The 21,005-nt window shown below is 41.3% G+C and overlaps 1 protein-coding gene across 1 annotated transcript in view; it reads right to left on the bottom strand.

Moving 5' to 3' along the window:
- Positions 1-3,121: 3,121 nt before the first annotated feature.
- GNAQ (G protein subunit alpha q) overlaps positions 3,122-21,005 on the bottom strand; it is a 305,806-nt gene continuing 287,922 nt past the window's right edge. The window contains exons 6-7 of the mRNA XM_045085365.1: positions 19,071-19,224; positions 3,122-8,612 (exon numbers count right to left, since the gene is read on the bottom strand). Of these exons, the coding sequence (XP_044941300.1) occupies positions 8,422-8,612; positions 19,071-19,224 (345 nt within the window). The 3' untranslated portion in view covers positions 3,122-8,421. The remainder of the gene's footprint in view (positions 8,613-19,070; positions 19,225-21,005) is intronic.

Genomic DNA, 21,005 nt, shown 5'->3' with positions numbered 1-21,005 from the left:
GGACAAGCATTTTTTTTTTTTTTTCAGCATTGACTGAGCTGCTTGGAGATGCTGAGACATTTCTCCCATGCACACGTGCACACACACTCATACTTACAAAGCGTTAGGTGAATCTGATGTCTAAATTCCTTTTGAGTTCAAAGTACTTGATATTTCTAGCTAAGATGCCATTTCTGAGGCCATCGTGAGCACAGAGCTCTTTGGTAATTGGCTCCAGGTCACAAGGGGAGGGAATTCATACACTGTGGGTGTGATAAGCCAGCTGGCCATTTTTTCCAGGTTTACAGAAAGGTGGTATCCTAAGGGGACTGAGGGTGTGTGCAGGAACAGCATGAGAGAGATCATTGTTAGGACCTCTTCCCAACTGGGTTCAGTGACCCCACAAATCAGTAGCTTAAAATGGGACGTGGTGGCAATATTTATTGACACCATGGAGATGAGCGCACACTACACATCAGTACCACAGTCCTGCCCCGCTTGTCCCCCACTGATAACCATGGACCCAGATCCTACTGGGGTTGGCCCTTGGCTGTTCCACAGGCAATAGCAGGCCCCTTCTGTGAACACTGCTCTGATCCCAGGCATGTAATCACTGCTGCTCCGATCCTTGATGGAGGAGGATCAAGGGGGCCCTAGCTCATGCCTTGACTGGACAGTGCATGGCAGGCAGTGTGGGGTTCCCAACCGGCATGGCGTTCTAGGTGAGGCACACCCCAGAGCAGACGCAAACATGGTCTTGTCAGCAATGTGAGCTTCTTGGCAGCTGGGCATACAGGGTAGGATTTCCACTTGCAGACTCGTAGTGTTTGCCAAGCATCACCTGTCAGTCTTGTACCAGCCCTCTTATTTACAAAGATACTTGAGATATCCACCATACCCATGTACTGGGTGAACTGGGGAACAGTGATAGACCCAGGCGCCCTTACATAGCCCACCTGGATGGGATTGGCTCCCAGTCTGCTCAGCTGTAAAGTGACTCTCTAAACTGGGTTGTGGAAGGTCTGCCATCAGCTCTGTTACCAGGGGTTGATTTAATTACCCTCTTTTTAAAATATGATTTATTTTTTATTAACATATAATGTATTATTAGCCCCAGGGGTACAGGTCTGAGAATCGCCAGCTTTACACACTTCACAGCACTCACCATAGCACATCCCCTCCCCAATGTCCATAACCCATCACCCTCTCCCTACCACCCCGCCCCCGGCCACCCTCAGTTTGTTTTGTGAGATTAAGAGTCTCTTATGGTTTGTCTCCCTCCCGATCCCATCTTATTTCATTTTTTCCTTCCCTAACCCCCAGAGGGTAAGTTGCCTTATTTTACCCATCACTTATGGGACAGGAAAATAGTATGGCCTCTGCCTTCTTAAAGAGAACAGGAAGAGAGAAACTCAACACAGGTCAGATTTCAAAGTTCTCAGGGGTAAGAATTTGGAGAAAAGTCTGCAGAACTCCCTGTGCTTCTTAGATTCTAAGGAGACCTGCATTTTATCACCAAGGCCTTGTCTACAGGGACTTGGGGTGCGCCCTCAAAGTAGATGGGGTGAGTTCCTCATCCTAGCTGGATCCATATTTTAATTAGCTATGGTAATGAAACAAAGGGATAACGGTAAGGCCTAGATAATTTAACAACCAGAAACCTACCCTTAACCACAGCCTTCCACTCTCCAACTGTGATCCACATTTCAGTCAGGGCTTAAATATGGAGTAACTCATGAGCATGGTAAGAACTCAGGATTGGATAGCAAGAAAAGCAAGGCCCTAGCTAACTGACCATCAGAAATTCTCCTGTTCCTCATCAGATGAACCCCTGTTCTGTAGCATTACTTTGCACCCCACCTTTCTGCGATAGTTTAATTGGTTTCTTGAGGTACAGCAGTCAGCCTCTCACAACCTACAAGTAAAATGGCAGCAGTGGTGGGGGTGGGGCGGGGGGATGGTAGAGGCGGGGAAGATTAAGAGCAAGACAGAAGTTTTTGGACCAACTGCTTTTATTGCTTCCAGAAGGTAGGACCGAAAACATCTGACTCATCAGGCTGGGTCTATGAGTCAAAGGGTCAAGTTAAAATATTTGGCTCAAATAATGTATAGTGAGTTCATTTTTCCTGTGGGCTATGGGTCTTCAAGACGATGATGCAGATGGACACAGGTCCCAGAGGCACAGAGTGAAGGGTGCTGGGGACTGGCTGACACCCCATTTCCTCAGAAGGAAGGTTGTGGGGACTGATCCCTCCAGGCCTTGTACTAAATGCTAGTCCCCTGTCACACTAACCCTTAATAGGAAGATCTAGAGAGGGGACACCATCTACCGGAAATGGTCTCTAAAGCATGTTAAGAATAGGAGAGTCTTACCCAAAGGCTTTTAACTGAAAACACTTGGTAAAGTATTTGGAAGGAACAGTATTTTGAAAAAACACAAAATTCCATAAGCAAAGGCCAGGCAGCTAGTTAGAAAGACGTGGTTAGTTAAGTAGCAGGAACAGATTTTGCTTTTGTTATGGTTCTCAAGTCCCTACCTATGTAAGAGCTGATTTTCTAGAACAATTGGCCATCATCACCCTAACTTCACAATGCTGCTAGAGAGAGAAAAGTTAGTTTTTAGCTGATCTCAAAAGCTTTGGTGTTGGTTTCTAAAAGTCACAGCCCCAAAGGACACCTATAGCTCCTTTTCCCTGTGCAGATGACGGTTCATGATGGCTGTTGAAGTAGGAATAGTTCTGAGCCAAGCCCTTGCCTCTTTCAGCCAGTTAATCATTCCTTCTTAGATCATCACAGGTTGAAGGCAAGCAGCTCTCATTCTTTAGTGAGCAGCTATTAAAATTTGTATTTACAGTTGGTTAGGTCACATTTTAAAAAATTGGGGAAAAAATGCCACCAGTACAAATACCTCCACTGAAGATTAAAATCTGGTTATATATAGAAGGGAAAAAATTTTTTTTTCATGTTTGCTTAGAGACTCCTAAACCTATCTACTTGAGCAATGCATGTGCAGTATAAAGTATTTTAGGAAAGGAAAAATTTATTCTGATAGTCCCTAGAATTAAAAAAAAAAAAATTCTAGAAGAGGCTGAGGCAACTTTGAGAAGCAAAACTCAAGAATGAAGAATACTGTAGTACAAAATTATGGCCAAAAATACTGTATTTTTAACCAGCAAGATCATTGGGGCATTATTATACAACATTAGGTGTTTTTTGCAAAACTAGTTCCCATCCCCAAACAATAGACAATACATGCATTTGAATGACATTTTAAGAACAGTAAATATGATTCTTTTAAATACTGCAAGTTAAAAATGTTTTCTGACAAAACTCCCTAAATACATAGGTCTAGTGAGGGTTTCCAACATGATGACAGGTGAGGAATCCAGCAAGAAGTTGTATTTAGAGTTCTTTGAGGAAAATAAATCTACCAAAAACACGTGTTTCGGTCCACATAACCTGAACGTTACACGGCAATTTGCCATCTTTCTTCCTAGACTTGAAAATATCCTAGAAAGAATATTTTCCTCCCTGTTTTTGTATTCATTTGTTTTTTCCTATCTACCAAAGCATCTATGAAAGTCAGAACTGCTTTATGCAAGTAAGGTCCAATTTAGCCCAATAGATGTTTTCATAACATGGAAAGGTCCTTTACTATTGGGTTGGAATCATATGGGAAAATGGAAGATACATGATCGATAGGGAAGTAAGAAGGAAATTAATATTTGAGCACCTACTATGTGCTAGGTGTATATGCATACTTTGAACAGATGATTCTAGAGGCAAGGGTATTACCGATGTGATGAACACTGGGTGTTCTACGCAACTGATGAATTACTGAATGCTACATCTGAAACTAACGATGTACTATATGTTGGCTAATTGAATTTAAATAATAAAAAGAAGAGTATCCCATGAAATATTTGGGATGTATTTATATATCTTTAAAAAAAGGTCACTGGAAGTTGGGAAGACAGCAATGAATGGGTGGTTACTCTTGTGAGGGAAAAACAATAGACTCTGTACTAGGTGTCTACTAAACAGCAGGTGTCTGGCTCCAAAAATCTCTTAACTAATCATATACAACTAAGTCCTTTCTTTTCCTAATTCGATGGAACCAAAATGAAATGCCAAACACATCGTTACCAGGACAGACCTATTAACGCTACATATGCTGGAAATATGTGGAGATAGATAAACATACAATACTACAAGTCTTAATTTTTGTGTGTTTCTAACCAAAGAGAGATCTTTGGAAGAAAATAGTAATGTATACCAAGCACACCTTGTTTGTATCAACTGAGATGTTGTCAATTACCAATTAAGTGGTTTTACACCCTTATTTAATTTTAAGAAGAGCAGCAATATACATTACAATACTTGGGTACACTTTATTTTGATACGGGTTAACATTTTTCTATATTTCATTTCATTCATTTTTTTTTTTTTTGAGAAACTGAAAACAAAGGGAAATTGAGGGTAATTTTGAAGGTTATTTCCAACCACTATCTGAGTCTTGCAGTATCTCATTATACAGCCCTTTCTTCCCATTATTATTATTATTTTTTGCAAATAAGTCATTTGACCCAAATCCAGCATAAATAGCTTTTTACCAATGCCTAACTTAAGACAACTAAAATTTACAATCATGTGGCAGTATAAATTTTAAAATTACAGTTCATACACCTTGACAGTCAAGATAGTCTAAAGTACAAAAAGTAAATTGTCCTTTAGCTGAATTACCTTTTTTTTTTTTTTTTAATAGTAGGCTTGCTAGTTAATCCACACACACACAAAAAATACAAGTTTCAGGTGTTCTTCGAATACCTTTTGTAGGTGTCATATGCTAGTAAACAACATATGCAGGTTCCTAAGATTTTTTTTCCCAGTATTTATGACATTCAACAGAGCTCTTTATATGAAAATGTCTTTAAAAACAAAACAAAACAAAACAAAACAAAAAAAAAAGTCGAGGGGATTTATTGACTTTTGAATAGGTGTGTTATTTCCCTTTGTTTCAGATATGAGGCACAAACTTCTGAATTTAAGCTCTGTAAGGCATAGTACAAACCTCCAATTTACAAGTGAGGAATTCTCTGTGGGTTTAGAACTGCCATGTCACGCGAAAGAGGGAAAATTATCTGTAAACTGGTACACTGCAATGTGTTGAGTGAGTCATGAAATGGCTGCTTGCCTTGGTATGCTGAAGAAAGGTTTTTGTGTTTGTGTTTTTCTTTTTGAATAAGACATGCCCAAGTCACCAAACACTCGCCACGGGCCTCCATGACCTGGAGCATGAAGGCGAGGAGTCCAGTGGCACACGCTTCTAACGCTTGCAATCACAATATAATAGAAAGCATGAGTAAACTTTTGTTTTTATACAAAACTGAGAAGAACCCCTTCCCGCCCCTGGCCCCTTCAGTAAAACCCCAAAGAAACAGAAAAGAAAATCCTTTAGCTTCCATGGACTAGTGTGGATACAATTAGGTTTCCATGCGTCACTGCAGCTAGGGTGATCAATTTCTTCCTTTCTCAACAGAAAGGGATCCTGTCATGCACCCTACAGCAAACAGTGAAGCCACAAACCTCAGTTCTGCATAGCAATTCTATCCCAATTTCATAAAGACAAATAGAACAATCTTTCCCTGTTTGCTCATCTTCTTCGAGCTTTGAGATCATGTTTAATCGACTACATCTACTATAGCTCTAGTAAATAGAATATCTTGATTCCCTAAAACTGTAACACTTATGATCTTGTGATGAGGTTTTCTCTATACACACTGTAGGCCTTCAAATGTTATTGTTGACTTTTTTTTTCTTTTTTTTGTTTTTTTTCTTTATTCGTTTTTTTCCCTTTTTTTCTTTTTCTTTTTTTTTTTTCGTGTTTTTTTTTGTTTTTTGTTTTTTTTTTCTTTTTTTTGCTGCACCAAATTTAAGATTGCCCTTTTGGGCAAGCAGTGGTCTCTAGCTGTTAAAACATTTCCTTAGTGGATCACAATAGCTTCTAAAACTGCCTTTCTAATAAAGGCCATCAGAGAGGTAATACTAAACTGTGCATTTGCCAAATAAGAATATGAATTGTATAAAAGCTCATATTCCAATCCTAGGTCAAATGGCAAAAGTTCTACAAAGTTGGTTTCCATGTTTGTATAAAAGCTCCGACTGATTTTATGTATTTTGCTATGAAATTACCTTTGGGTCTTACCAGTATACCTCTACTCAGGAATGTGCAAATGATTTTATACAGCACGATGCTAGTACCGCTCTGTACGATAGTAAGATTTTTTTTTTCTTTTCTAAATGGAAAAAGAAAATATCCCTAGTCAGAAATAAACTGACAAATTTACATTCTCCTCTCTTAAAAAAGTAAATAAAATAACATTATTCAAAATGTGAATTAGCTATAAGACATACAATTACATAGATACATATCAATACAGCACATTCAATCTGCCAAAAAATTAATGATTACAAAGCCAGTATGGACGCTGCAATATCAAGAGATGTATGTACAATGATGAGAGCATTCAGAATTGCACTATACCTACAGGCAGTCGGGTTCTTAATTAAATTACAGGTGCTTTCTGAGCAAAGTGAAAAGGTAACCTGCGTTGTTTGTGGCTGGGGGAGTAAAGAAGAACATTCCACCACGACTTAGGAACTCCTTGGACTCCTCTCATAAGCCATGCGCTTTCTCTCTTCCCTTTGTTGTCTCCCAAAGAGTGATTGATAGGGAAGTTTAGACTTGGGCCAAACAGTATGATACTTAAAGTAAGACCAGTGTCGTGGCCTAATTCCTACTCCCTAGCAGGTTTAAAACAATCCCGATTTATTTCCTTAAACCCTATTTCAACTCCAGCTCACCAATACATGTGCTGTGTTTTTGTTTTTTTTTCTTTGCATTTGTTGATAAATTGCACGTAGAGAACTCCCAATATCTCTTCTAGTAGGTTCAGTTACATAAATACATGTTCTATAGAACACTGACAAGCTACTCTGGAGTCCACAAGTCTTCCTTAGGTTCAACTTAACCAGTGACCAGTTTAGAAAGATCCCAAAGGTGATAAACCAGCAGGAAGTAAAGGTTTTGCAAATCAGAGGCGTCAGAATACTCAACCAATGTTCTTGGCAGACCTACTTGACCTTTAAGAACATAAAGAGTAACACTGGCTTTAAGTGACGAGATAGCAGATTTCGTGATCTATCACAAAGACACTGGGTTACATTGCCGATCTGGACACACAACATGGAATGGACACTGAACAATGTGATCTCACAGCAAAGAAAAGAATGGACCATGCCAAACAAATTTACAGTTACCGATGGTTTGGTGTTTCGGGGTTGTTCTCAGCCAATTACATTAGGACTCAGTCTTACTCTCTTCCATTTTAAGCTACTGGCTTTTATCTTTTACATTTTCACCATTTTCCTTTTATAAAAAGCCAGCTTTGGCAACACACACCCATAATAAATTCTGGCCCAAACACCAAGGGGGGAATAAAGGGAGGAAAAACCTGAACCAAGAGGGGGAGAAACCAAGAACAACCTAAGAAAGATTCTGGGTAGCAGCCTTTGGGGTAATGTAGTGTCTGTTGGCATATACATATTTTTTGGCATCTGCAATTTAAAGAGCGGGGTAAAAAAAAAAGGGTGGGTAGAAGGACCATGGCACATGGCATTTAAAAAAACAAAAACTGTGTGTCTCTGTTCTTGCCTTACTGACTTGTGCATCTCTCTCTGAGCGACCAAGCTATGGCTGAAGGTAGAAATCCAAAAGAAATGACACTTAACCGTAAGATGGGCATCCGTCATCCTAGCCCAAAGTGAGGCAAGACAATATATTTATATAAAACAACTCTGTATGTGTATCCAGGGCCATACAGTGAACACCACAGTATTCATATTTAGAATCCTTCAGCAAAACTACGAACATTGAAATTAAGCTGATGTCAATGGCTTAAATCAAATGATGCTGTCCTGACTGTATCATTTGGGAGAAAAACTTGACCAGAATGGGACTAAGGTAAAGGCCATTGTAACCAGGGAAAAATCGGGGTGGGGTGGGGCGGTGGGGATGGGTTAGCGGAAGGGCAATCAGCTTTGTTTTGCTCAATAGAAAAGAAAAAAAAAGAGAGAAAGAAACAACCCTTATCTGGGCGAGTGCATGACGAGGATTTAAAATACATCGAGTCACAAGGTTTTGCCTAAAAAAAAAAAAGAGAGAGGAAATGTGCTGGGACTGTACTTCAGCATCCTGTGTTTCCTCTGAATAGTTTAAATAAAATCATAATATTTACTACAAACTCTGTGGACGCGTTCACACAGAGTCCGGGACGGCAATAAATTAGTATTATGCAAATTGTTTTCCACAGAAATACAGTCCCTCTTGTACAGCTTCAATAGCCCACCAGGGAAGGGAAGGGCGGTGTCGAGGAGGCACAATTAGACCAGGTTGTACTCCTTCAGGTTCAACTGGAGGATGGTGTCCTTGACGGCAGCAAAGACAAAGCGGATGTTCTCGGTGTCTGTGGCGCACGTGAAGTGGGAGTAGATAATTTTATCACTGTCTGGGTTCAGGTCCACGAACATCTTCAGGATGAATTCTCGAGCTGCCTGGGCATCTCTCTGCGGTCCTGTTGGCCAAGGGAGGAGAGGGAAGGTTCGTCAGCTGATGTGTTAATGCCTTCGCTCAATAAGGGTTTACAGGGTCACTAAAGATGGTGTGAAGAGGACAGCCGCATGGTACGGTGTCATATGGTTCCTCTCTGGCCCGGTCTCTGCCAATCCCTCTGTCTAGCTTCTAGACGCCGGTGTTGCCGAGCACACCACACTGATGTGGCCTTCAATGTATCACGTGTGGTGATGAGAAAGACTGGCTTTAGATTTTCTTAGCTTTATTCAGGCTCTCTTCCAGGCCAAACACTGTCCTAGATGCCTTGAAATAGGACTGTGATCTATTGACCGACTGACTGTGATCTATTGAGGATATGTTAAAAACTTAGTTAATAATTTTGCAATTAAGTCTTACACCAAAACCACAGGCAGCTAAACTGGACCTCACAAAACAAAACTTTTGTGCATCAAAATTGTGTATCACTATCGACAGTGAAGAGACAACTTACAGAATGTGTAGAATACTGGCTAATTCCGTACCTCCTACGAGGTTAGTATTCAGAAACTAGAACTCCTCCAACTCAGCAACAGCAAGGGGATCTGATTAAAAAAATAGGCAAAGGGCTTGAAGACACATGTCTCCAAAGTTCTACAATAGGCCCATAAGCACATCCAGAGAGGCTCAGCATCCCATGTCACTGGGAAATGCAAATCCAAACCACAATGAGATACCACTTCCTATCTACCAGCGGGGCTAGCTCAGAAAAAGGTAGAAAATCAGTGTGGGCAAGGATGCAGAAAAATTGAAACCCTCATGCATTGTGGGTGAGAATGTACAATGGTGTAGCCGCTGCGGAAAACAGGTGAATAGTTCCCCCCAAATCTCAACACAGTATTACTGTATGACCCAGCCACTGTATTCCTAGGTATATATCCAAAGGAAGTGAAAGCAGGGACTCCAAAAGTGACCTGGACAATGAGTTTCACTGCTGTAGTATTCGCAACAGCTAACAGGTGGAAACGACCCAAGCGGTCATCAACAAAGAACAGAGGAATGGATAAACAAGAGGTTGGAGATACACAACAGAATAGTAGTGAGCCACAGAAAAGTTGGCACAACATGCATGAACCTTGAAAACATGATGCTAAGTAAAACGGGCCAGACGAGAACAAATGTAGGACTGCACTGAGACGAGGCTCCTAGGATAGGCCAATCAAAAGAGACAAACCACATTAGAGGTTACTGAGAGGTGGGGGCGGGAGAAATGAGGAGCTACTGCTTAATGGTTAGAGAATTTCTGTTTGGGGTGATCAAAAGTCCTGGGAAGAGGGATGGTTGCATTAATGTCACTGAACTGCATAGTTTTTAAAACCGTTACAATGACAAACTTTGTTACGTATTTTACCATAATTTAAAAATTTACCAAAAGGCACTGAACTGTGTGCTTTAAATGGGTGAATTACATGGTTATGTGAGTTATAGGTCATTAGAGTTGTTTTAAAAACCTATTTAACAGTTCTGATGAATGTACTGATGTCATCCTGAAATGAATGTTAATTAGTGACATCGAAACACTGTATCAAGTACTGAGCATCTATGTTTTAGTCTTCGAGGCTCTCTTAGAAGCACATTGGCATTTTTTTCTGGTGAGTTCCGTCCAAAGAAAGATGGCGGTCATGTTATATAACCTTCTCCTCCTCTGCTTCCTTCTGTCTGACAAGACACTCACGGGATCTACGGCTTCTATCAATATTTTTTTTTCTATCAATATTCTTGTTATCTATTGTGTAGGATAAAGAAATATTTGAAAACTCAACTGAGGGCTTGACTATCACTTCTAACAAAAGGAATCATGATTTTTTGACAGCCAACTTGAAGACATCAAGCCATCCTTACTGTAAGTTGGGGATTATCCCCATAAGCTTCTATCTAACTCTGCCAATAGGAAGGAGGAAATAGCCATAAAGACACAGTTAACAAAGGTGATGTTTCAATTTTCGACTGCAGTGACCAGAATTGAAATCCTTGTTGGCAATTAAGAAGGCAGCATCACAATGAAAATACCATACAAAGACCATGATAGTGTCTCCTCTTTCTCGATGTGCTATTAATTCACTAATTTCACAGCAGTAATAATATTTAAAACCAGGACTAATAGGTTGTTGGGGTTGGAGCAGCTTCTTATTTTCATAAAGGAACTTGATTTTAGTATTTACTCAATTTGAGGGAAAAAGGTCCCTTTTTACTTAAACCCTAAAGAATATCAGAGTTAGACCCAACCAAGTTCAACGAAGAACACTTGCAGTGTGTTTAGTTTTTAAGCATAAATTATGTGATTTGAATAAACATAAACTACAAAGAAATCATTCTAGCCATCTTAGCAGGCACACAATTCCACAGCCTCTAGGAACAATTCTGCAATTCACGTCCATGTGGAAACGGTAATTTCTCTTCCGGAAGAGAAATACAGAAATGGCATTCATTATGATTAAGACCTTCTAAGTGCAGAAATGTGGAAGTGTGAAATTCATAATACTATAAACATGTTTGTTATAAAAACATTGCTGCAGAGTCGGCCTAGAATTTTTTTAGTTGTAGCTCATCTTACAAGGGCTTTGTATGAAATGACAGCTGTGTTTGCTTTGTGAATAAGTGTCTTTTTTTCCTTTCTCCATGGCTAAGTTGCCTCTGTGTGTTATGTGCATGTTGGGGGAGATTAATAGTAAAAAAAAAAAAAAAAAAAAAAAAAAAAAAAACCCCACATATGTTCACAGTTTCAGACCTTTGCCATGCATGCACATCTGGCGAAAGGAAAATGCTCACAGTAATGGGGAATCTGGGAAATTTACTGGATGAAGGAGAGAGGGAAAGAGATTAGAAGGATGTGGCAAAAAGGAAAAAACAAAAAACAAAAAACAAAACCCTAAACATCTATCACAGAGAAGAAGTCTTGTGCTATAGAGAAGTCAAGCCCAGGGGTGGTATGCTGTGGGTGCTGTACTGAGTAGCTTGAGTCTCCGTGGCTTTGCTCTGTGGGGCAGGTGGTGCTGTATTTAGCCCCTGTTGTCTTGTATGCAAGCCCATCATGAAAACCTGCTGGCCTAGAGTGGGGGGCCATGTACGATGCGGCGTGTCATTTCCTATTTGTTGGTTCTCACGGGACTCTGAGATAAATGAACAGTCTAGAGGCGTAAGGCAAACATGTGGTTACAGGTAAGCCAGATGTTTTGTGCCCATCTTCTACAGGTTGATCTTGTATTGAAAGACTGGCGCGTTGTTGCTGGAAACCAAACTGGCCACCCACAAAGTTCCTTCTAAAGTTTCCTCAGGAAGAGTGAGGGACACAGTCTCTGCATTGATAACTTAGCGGTGGACCAGTGGTCAATAAAAAAGCATAAATATAGAAAAGACTGTTTAGGCTAGGGAAGTAGTTGTTTTTGAAGGAAGAACAAAGCACAAAGGAAAATGTCCTTGGATAGGGGACAGGAGCACGTCGCTAACAAACGATGGAGAGTACTGTTTCTAATACCCTACAGCATCCCCAAGTGTTTCTGTTTCCATACAGCAAACTTTAGAACCTAGACATGTTTGAGAAGGGAAACTGAGTTCATGAAAGATGTAACCCCTCCCATCCTGGGAGCCGGCACTGTACCAGATGCGTGTGGGATGAAAAGATGAGAAAAACTCCTTCCTTGAGGTGTTTGTATCTTCACAGAAAGCTATGAAGCTGAACGGAATATTCGCTTCTTGAAGTAATCACCTTTCTGAGGGAGGTTTTAGAAGTACAGGAACCTCGAACTGGTACCCACTGCAGATCCTATGTGGATAATGTTGCAAACGTACATCTTTAGAAGGAGTACTTCGGGTTTGTGCTCTTCTATGTGCCAGATCCCATGCTAGGGACTTACATAGGATTCTACTGAATTCTTTTCTACTTAAGAAGAAACTGAAAAGTTGAACAGACTCGTCTATGCCAACAATGCCCATAAGTGGCAGAGCTGGAGCTTGGGGACACTCACAGCTGTCCTCTCAACTACCGTTCATCTGCATCTGGGTTTGGCACACTTTCTCTGGAAAGGACCGGAGAGTAAGGTTGGTTCTGGGGCAATATGGCGACACTGGAAGGCCCTAAACTCCCCTCCTCCAGGAGACACCCTATGCACACCTACTGTTAGAGCAAATCCTCTTGAAGAACGGAGGGCTGACTGTACAGGTTCAGCACGACAACACAGGGAGAGAACACATAAAGAATGGCAAGAGAGGAACACACGGGGATGGGGGGAGCCCCACCCCAATGCTACCAGCTGTGGCAGAGAGGGACAGTACTGAGGGACTGTGAGCAGATCCGTCTGTCCATGGGCACAGAAAAAATGCTGAGGGTTGCAAGGGCAACTAGAATGTAAGGGACCAGTCTTCAAACCTGCCAAAAGTTGGAGGAGGGAGCTGCTGGAATTCTCTCCTGGTCAGAGGGGCTGGTAGATGCTACGGTTGATGTACCCCTCCGCCTTGATGGGAGTAGGCTGTGGGTGCCCTAGCTGGCCTGCTGCCTCAGGGAGCCCTGGGCCCCTAGCCCATATCACCTCCTCTGCCCTCCCACCAAGGTGGCCCCAGCACCATGCACACTGTGACCTGCTGGTCAGTCCTCACTACAGCTTTAGCGATCCCACCAAGAGAACATGGGTGCAAAGCACACCGTAATGTTCCAGGCTCCTACCATGTTGGCTTGATAGCAGCCATGCCAGGCACCCGTGGGATGCCCTGAGATGTGTACCCCGACTCGGGCCCAGCTACCCTGGGCGGACTACCCTGGGACACCCTGGCTTGTACTTACTTGAACTTCAACCATCCTCGCAGAGCATCCTCTGAATCGAGAGCCCTGGGACCACCCCTTGTGGTTAGAGCCTTAGGACCCCTGGCTTGCATGTACTTCATCTTCAGTTATCCTGCCTGGGGTATATTGGCTTGTGTCTACTCCAGATTTAACTGTCCTGCCAACACTCCCTCAGCATGGAGAGCCCTGGGATCCCCGAGCTTGAACTCAATTCAGAACTCCGTATTCTGCCAAGGTGCTACCTGTCAGAGCCCCAGGACTCAGGACTGCCCCAGCCCATGCCCATTTCCACTCCAGCCATCCGAGCAGGGCAACCCCAGTATGGAGTGCTCTGGGATTCCCCAGTCCATGCCGGCCACAGCTCTGGCCAAAGTGACCAGACATACACAGTCTACACGCAGGAGACTATTCCATCAAGTTTAGGAGAAGGAGCCGTTCTGCCTACTTCTTAGAAACAAATGCAGAAAGTCAAGCAAAATGAGCAGACAGAGGAGAATGCTCCAAACAACGGAACAAGACAAACCTCAGAAAAAAATGAAAACAGATAAGCAATACCCCCGATTGATTTTAATGGTCACGCAGATGCTCACTGGCTTGGAGAGAAGAGTGGAGGAACTCAGAACTTCAATAATGAGATAGAAAATGTATTTTTAAAATATCAGAACTGAAGAATATAATAACTGAAATGAAGAATACACTCGAGGGAATCAATAGTAAATAAATGTGTGCAGAAATGCAAAATAACGAGAAGGAATACATGGTCGATGGAAAATACACAAACTGAATGGTTAAAAACAATTTTTTTTTAAAAGATTTTATTTATTTATCTGACAGAGATCCCAAGTAGGCAGAGAGGCAGGCAGAGAGAAAGGAGGAAGCAGGCTCCCCGCTGGGCAGGGAGCCTGATGTGGGGCTCGATCCCAGGACCCTGGGATCATGACCTAAGCTGAAAGCAGAGGCTTTAACCTGCTGAGCCACCCAGGCGCACCCCCCCCACCCCAAAAATTGTTTTTAAAGGAGGATGAGTTAAAGGATCTCTTGGATAACCTTACGCAAACATCTGCATTACAGGGCACCAGAAAGAGAACAGAGAAAGGCAGAAAAGTTAGTCAAAGTAACAGCTGAAAAGTTCCTCCACATAAGGAAAAAACCAGACCGTTTAGGTGCAGAAAGCACAGACAGTCCCAAACAGGATGAGGCCCACAGACACAACAGGTAAAGAGAATTTTAGAAAGCAGTAAGGGAAGCAAAAAGTCATGGAAAGGTAACCCCTTAAGTCTCTCAGCTGACTTCTCAGCAAAAATATGGCAGGTCGGAAGAAAGGGGGGTGCCAGCTCCACGGTGCTAAAAGGGAAACAAAAACCCCTGCCATCAACAAGACTACTTGGTGAGGTGATCCTTCAGAACTGAAGGAGGGATACTGAGTTTCCCAGATAAAGGAATTCTTACAAGAAATGTTAGAGTGACTTCTTGAAGTGGGAAAGGCTATAGTTGGAAGATGATTAGAAATTTAAAGATGTAAAATGGGATAACACATAATACATAAGTGGGAGTAAAAAAGTTCTTCTGGAACATATTCAAACATCAGCAACCGTCGGCTAGACAGACTGCTATATACTCAGGATGTTATATACGAACCTCATGGTAACTGCAAGCATAAAACCTTTCATATGGATACACTAAAAAGAAGAAAGCCAAGCATAACATTACAGAAAGTCATGAATCACAGAGCAAAAGCAGAAGAAAGGAACCGAGAATGATGAAATGTAACAAAATGGCCGTAACTACAGAGCTATCAACAATTATTTTAAATGTAAATGACCTAAATGATCCACCAAAAGACATAGGAGGCAGAACAGATTAAAAAAAAACCAGGGCCCTCTAAATGCTGCCTATAAGAGACTCCCTTCAGAACTAAAGACACATACAGACTGCATGTCTAAGGATAGATACAAATATTCCCTACAAATGAGAGTGAAAAAAACGCTGGGCTACCAATACTTGTATCAGACAAAACAGACTTTAAAACAGACTGTAACAAGAGACGAGAGCATTACATAATGAAGGGGTTAATCCGTCAAGAAGGTAAAACAATTGTACATATTTATACCTAATACTGGAGCAGCTAAATATAGAAAGTAACTATTAATGATACAAGGAGAGAAACTGACAGTAATACAATAATACTAAGGGACTTTGAAACCTACTTACATTAATGGATACATGATCCAGGCAGAAAATCAAGAAGGAAACCATGTTTTTGAATGGTACCTTAGACCAGATGTATACAGAAATATATGTATGTTTAGATACATTCAGAAATCTATCCCAAAACAACAAAATACATATTGTTTTCAAATGCACATGAGACATTCTCCAGGAGAGATCACAAAACAAGTTGCAATAAATTTAAGACTGGAATTATATCATGCATCTGACCATGATGATATAAAACTAGAAATCAGTAATCAAAAAGAAAATGGAAAAAACAAACATGTAGAGGCCAAACAATATGGTACTAAACAATCAATGGGTCAATAAAAAAATCTGAGAAGAAATGAAAAAAATATATGAAGACAAATGAAAACACAAAGTGCCAGAATCTTTGATATGCAGCAGCAAAAGCCGTTTCCCAGCAAAAGCAGGGAGATTAACAATGATACAGACCTACTGCAAGAACTGAAAATCTCAAACAATCTAACATTACAACTACAGGAACTAGAAAAAGAACAAAACCCAAATGTAGTAGAAGGAAGGCCATAATAAAATAAAGATCAGATCGGAAGTAAACAAAACAGACTAAAAAATAGAATAGATCAATGAAACCAAGAGCAGGTATTTTGAAAAGATAAACAAAATTATAAACCTTTAGTCAAACTCCTTAAGAAAGAGAAGTAACAACCAACTACAGAAATACAAGGGATTATAAGAGACTACTACAAAAAATTATATGCTGACAAACTGGATAGCCTATAAGAAATGGATATATCTTCTAAAACTGAATCCGGAAGAAACAGAAAATCTGAACAGATCAATTACTAGTAACAGAATGGAATTGGTAATCAGCTCCCAACAAACCAAAAGTCTAGTACCAAATGGCTACACAGGTGAATTCTACCAAACATTAAAAAAATACCTATTCCAAATCCTCTGTATTAATCTATTATAAAACCAGAAGAGGGGCACCTGGGTGGTTCAGTTGGTTGGGCGACTGCCTTCAGCTCAGGTCATGATCCTGGAGTCCTGGGATCGAGTCTCCCATCGGGCTTTCTGCTCAGTGGGGAGTCTGCTTCTCCCTCTGACCCTGTCCCCTCTCATGCTCTCTCTGTCACTCTCTCAAGTAAACAAAATCTTTAAAAAAAAAAAAAAAATAGGAGAAGGAAAGCTTACAACGCCAGCATTATCTTCCTACCCAAACCAAAGTCACTACAACAAACCCCCTACAGGCCAACATCTCTGATGAACTTAGATGCAAAAACTAACAAAATATTAGCAAATCACATTCAACAATACAGTACAATACAGTACAAGGATCATTCCCCATGGTAACATGAGATCCATTCAGATCCATTCCAGGGATCCAAAGTGGTTCAATATTCACAAATCAATCAATGCGATACATCCTATTGATAAAATGAAAGATAAGAACCATATGACCATCTCAAAAGATGCAGCAAAACCATTTGACAAAATTCAACATCTGTTCACGATGAAAACCCTCAACAAAGTAGGCTTAGAGGGTATGTATCTCAACATAATAAAGGCCACACAGGAAAAACCCACAGCTAACCTCATACTCAATGGGAAAAAACTCTTTCGCCAAGATCAGGAGGTCTACTCTCACTACTTTTATTCAATATAGTACTGCAAGTGCAAGTAACAGCACTCAGACAAGGAAAGGGAATAAAAGACATGTAAATTAGTAAGGAAGAGGTTCAACTATTATTACTTGTCCAGTGCATTTCTTTTTTCTTTTTTTCTTTTTTAAGATTTTATTTATTTATTTGACAGAGACACAAAGAGAGAGGAACAGAAGCAGGCTTCCTGCTGAGCAGGGAGCCAGATGTGGGGCTCCATCCCAGGCTCCTGGGATCATGACCTGAGCTGAAGGCAGATACGTAACGACCGAGCCACCCAAGCGCCCCTGTCCAGTGCATTTCTATACACAGAAAAACCGTACAGACTCCACCAAAACATTACTAGAATTAATAAGTAAAGCTGCAGGATACAGAAGTAGTACACACACATTGGCTTCATTTCTATACAATAATAAAGTAGAAGAATGAGAAATGAATAAAACAGTCCCATTGCAATTGCACCAAAAATAATAAAATACCCAGGAATACACTTAATGAAGAAGGTAAAAGATCTGTACTTGAAAACTACAAAACACTGATGAGCAAACTGAAGATGACACAAATTATTTTCCACGCTCTTGGATTGGAAGGATCCGTATCCTTAAAATGTCTGTTCTATCCAAAGCAATGGACAGATTCCATAAAATCCCTATTAAAGTACCAAGAGCATTTTTCACAGAGTACAACCAATCCTACAGTTTGTATGGAACCACAAAAGACCCCAAAGAGCCAAAACAATTGTGAGAAAGAAGAACAAAGCTGGAGGTCGCACAATGCCAGCTCTACAGCAAAAACTGTATAATCACAACACTAAGGTACCAGTATAAAAACAGACACATAGATCAATGGAACAGAACTGAGAAATAAACTCACACTCCCATGGTCCATTAATTTGTGACAGAGGAGGCAAGAATACACAATGAGGAGAAGACAGTCTCTTCACAGTGCTGGGAAAACTGGATGGCTACATGAAAAAGAATGAAACTGGACCGCTTTCTTGCACCATATGCAAAATAAACTCAAATACAAAAATAAACTCAGAGTGGATTAAAGACCTAAATTTGAGAGCTGAAACCATAAAATCCTAGAAAAAAACAGAGGCAGTGATCTCTTTGCTATTGGCTTTACCAACATATTTCTAGCTATGTCCCCTGTGGCACTAGAAACCAAAGCAAAAATAACCCTATTAAAACTATAGTAACATAAAAAGCTTCTGCACAGTGAAGGAAACCTTCAACAAAACAAAAACAAACCTACCACTCCCCATGTGTCCCCCATCATACTAAAATGTCATACATCGGTCTAGTGTGGCCTACAATTGCAGGAGTTTGAGCCCCAAATCCTGAGAAATGAAGTGACTTGATAATGGTTCTGTAGATGGGAAGCATCGAAACTGGGGTATGAACCTGCCTGGAGTGATTTCAGAGCACAGGCTCTTGACATAAAACTGTTCTCTTTCCAGACAGAGGCAAGAGTAGCCCGTGAACAAAACGGGACCATAATGGCTGAAACACCATTGTTCAAAAGGGACAGTTCCCTCCCATGATCCACTTATTTCCAAACATGTAGGGTTTGTTTTTTTTTTGTATCACTTTCAGAATTGTCAGGGGACTGAAACATCTGAGGTCCTCAAAGAGCGGGGCGAACAGTCCTTTCTACTTCATCAATCACACAGGCGGGCTCTGCAGACAAAGGCAGCAACAATGGGCTGCGCGCTGGCAGCTCTTGGACTGGCTGGGCAGCCAAACGTACCCCCAGCTACTGGGCTGGCTGAAGAGTGCCCACTTACCATCATACTCCGGGAAGTAGTCAACTAGGTGGGAATACATAATTTTCTCCTCTAGAAGATCTTTCTTGTTTAAGAATAGGATAACCGAGGAGTTCTGGAACCAGGGATAGGTGATAATTGTTCTAAAGAGTGCTTTGCTTTCCTCCATTCGGTTCTGGAAAAGAAATCAGAAAAACAAGGCATGAATTACATGACTACTCCATCCGCGTATTGTTTTGGAAGTGCAACCCATCTTCTGCAGGCTTTCAAATTGTTGTTGTTTTTATCAGGATTTGCTGCAAAGGGTTCATGACAGCCACCAGCTCTTTCATTAAGAAAGCTCTCAGACTGACACGGGTGACCAGCTCTTCCTCTGACACACTCACCGCTAGATCATTTCCACCCGAAGGTCAAGAAAAGGCAGCAAATTTGGGGGAGTCCTCCTTTGCCTGGGGATACAAAAGCCTTGGTGCACGGGGACATTTCTTCCTGACCACACGGATGACACTTTCCAGCTGCCTGATTTAGGGTTGTGCGTGATGACCAGGATTCCAGCAGCAAAAACGCCTGCCTGCGGTTCAGTCCACTTCCACTGCTCCCAAGGGTGGTAGAAGCCATAGCCTCCTATTCCCATGGCACCCAGCATGATTCGGGCCCCCGGGTCCGAATCCAGGCCCCACATCCCATGGAACAGCTCGTCTCTGTTTTATGGTCATTAGCTTAGCCAACCAGCTCATCTGGTCCCACCCACCCCAGGACTGGGGCTGGGGACTCTGGAAGGAGAACCTTGATTTCATGCAGAATGTGGACAAGGACTCATATAGCTTTAGGACTTCCGGCAACAGTCTTGCAACAGAAAAAGAAACTAGGTCCTGCTCACCTGCTTTTAACTACTTGGTCAAACTATGCCTGACCTTGTTTCTGCCTCTGGATTTTCAGCCACATCAGCCAATAAGAATCCTTTAGCTTTGACGCTAGTTTGAACTGTGTTTTTCTGTTTGTTATACAACATCCTTGCGATAAGGGATATATAGCTGGATACGTCCCCCCTCCCAAGCTTCCAAAAGGAGATGAATGAGTAAATGATTTTCAGGGATGACCACAAAGACTGAGGACTGACGCTGTTAATGTTTTTTGCTCAGAGTTTGCCTTCCTGATGTAGAAGGTTCCCTAAGCTTCACAGCACAGGATTACAAAGGCCAAATTAACTTTCCTGCATAGCCCTTTGACAGTAGTTCCAGGAAGTCTCCTTGAAACTCTGTTCACCAGGGAGAATTTTCTAGATCCTAAACATGTCTTGTTCTTTCCTTCTGTAAAGTGTGCCAATGCAAATCAGGTTGAATAGACCCACTTGGCAAAAAGAGATTTTCCCAAGTTTTATAAAGCAGATGATCACCAATCTCTTCAACCTTTAAACTTCCTGTCTATAATTGCTTATTTAAATACTAAGCACGGTGGGAGTAAGTCAGGGAAAGGTGACTTCAAGGCTCAAGGGACAATGTTTATTTCACGGCATACATTTCTCTTTTGTATAAAATGACACACACGGCTTTTAAAAAGATCTAGCTGTATGCCTTTTGCTGGTTATCATCACCAGTGGCAAAATTTTAACCCCCAGAAACAATATTCATTAAGAAATCATGTCTTGGAGTCTCTGATTTTATAGGTTGGAAATTTCAGGACTGAAGAACAGCAAAGGCCCTAATAAGAACTAAAAGAACTTTAGAAGACTCTAAAGAAGGTTTAATTAAATAGTGACATCCTGGTGGGACAGTTAACAATTTTTTTTTTTCTTATGGCTAAAGCAATTCTAGAAAGGCAGACTGTGGTCTTCAAGCTAGACCTGTTTAGAAGGTGGGTATAGACAAAGGGGCATCAACCAGTGAGTTTCCATTAGAAACAGTTACTATAGTTAGCGTTCTCCAGAAGGGATGTGACGTGACCCCCAGGGACAGG

Source organism: Mustela putorius, unplaced genomic scaffold, assembly GCF_011764305.1.
Source record: "Mustela putorius furo isolate JIRA1106 unplaced genomic scaffold, ASM1176430v1.1 tig00000854_pilon_pilon_pilon, whole genome shotgun sequence".
Taxonomy (NCBI): Eukaryota; Metazoa; Chordata; class Mammalia; order Carnivora; family Mustelidae; genus Mustela; species Mustela putorius.
The sequence above is the reverse complement of the archived record's forward strand: the minus strand, read 5'-3'. Positions and strand labels throughout refer to the sequence as shown.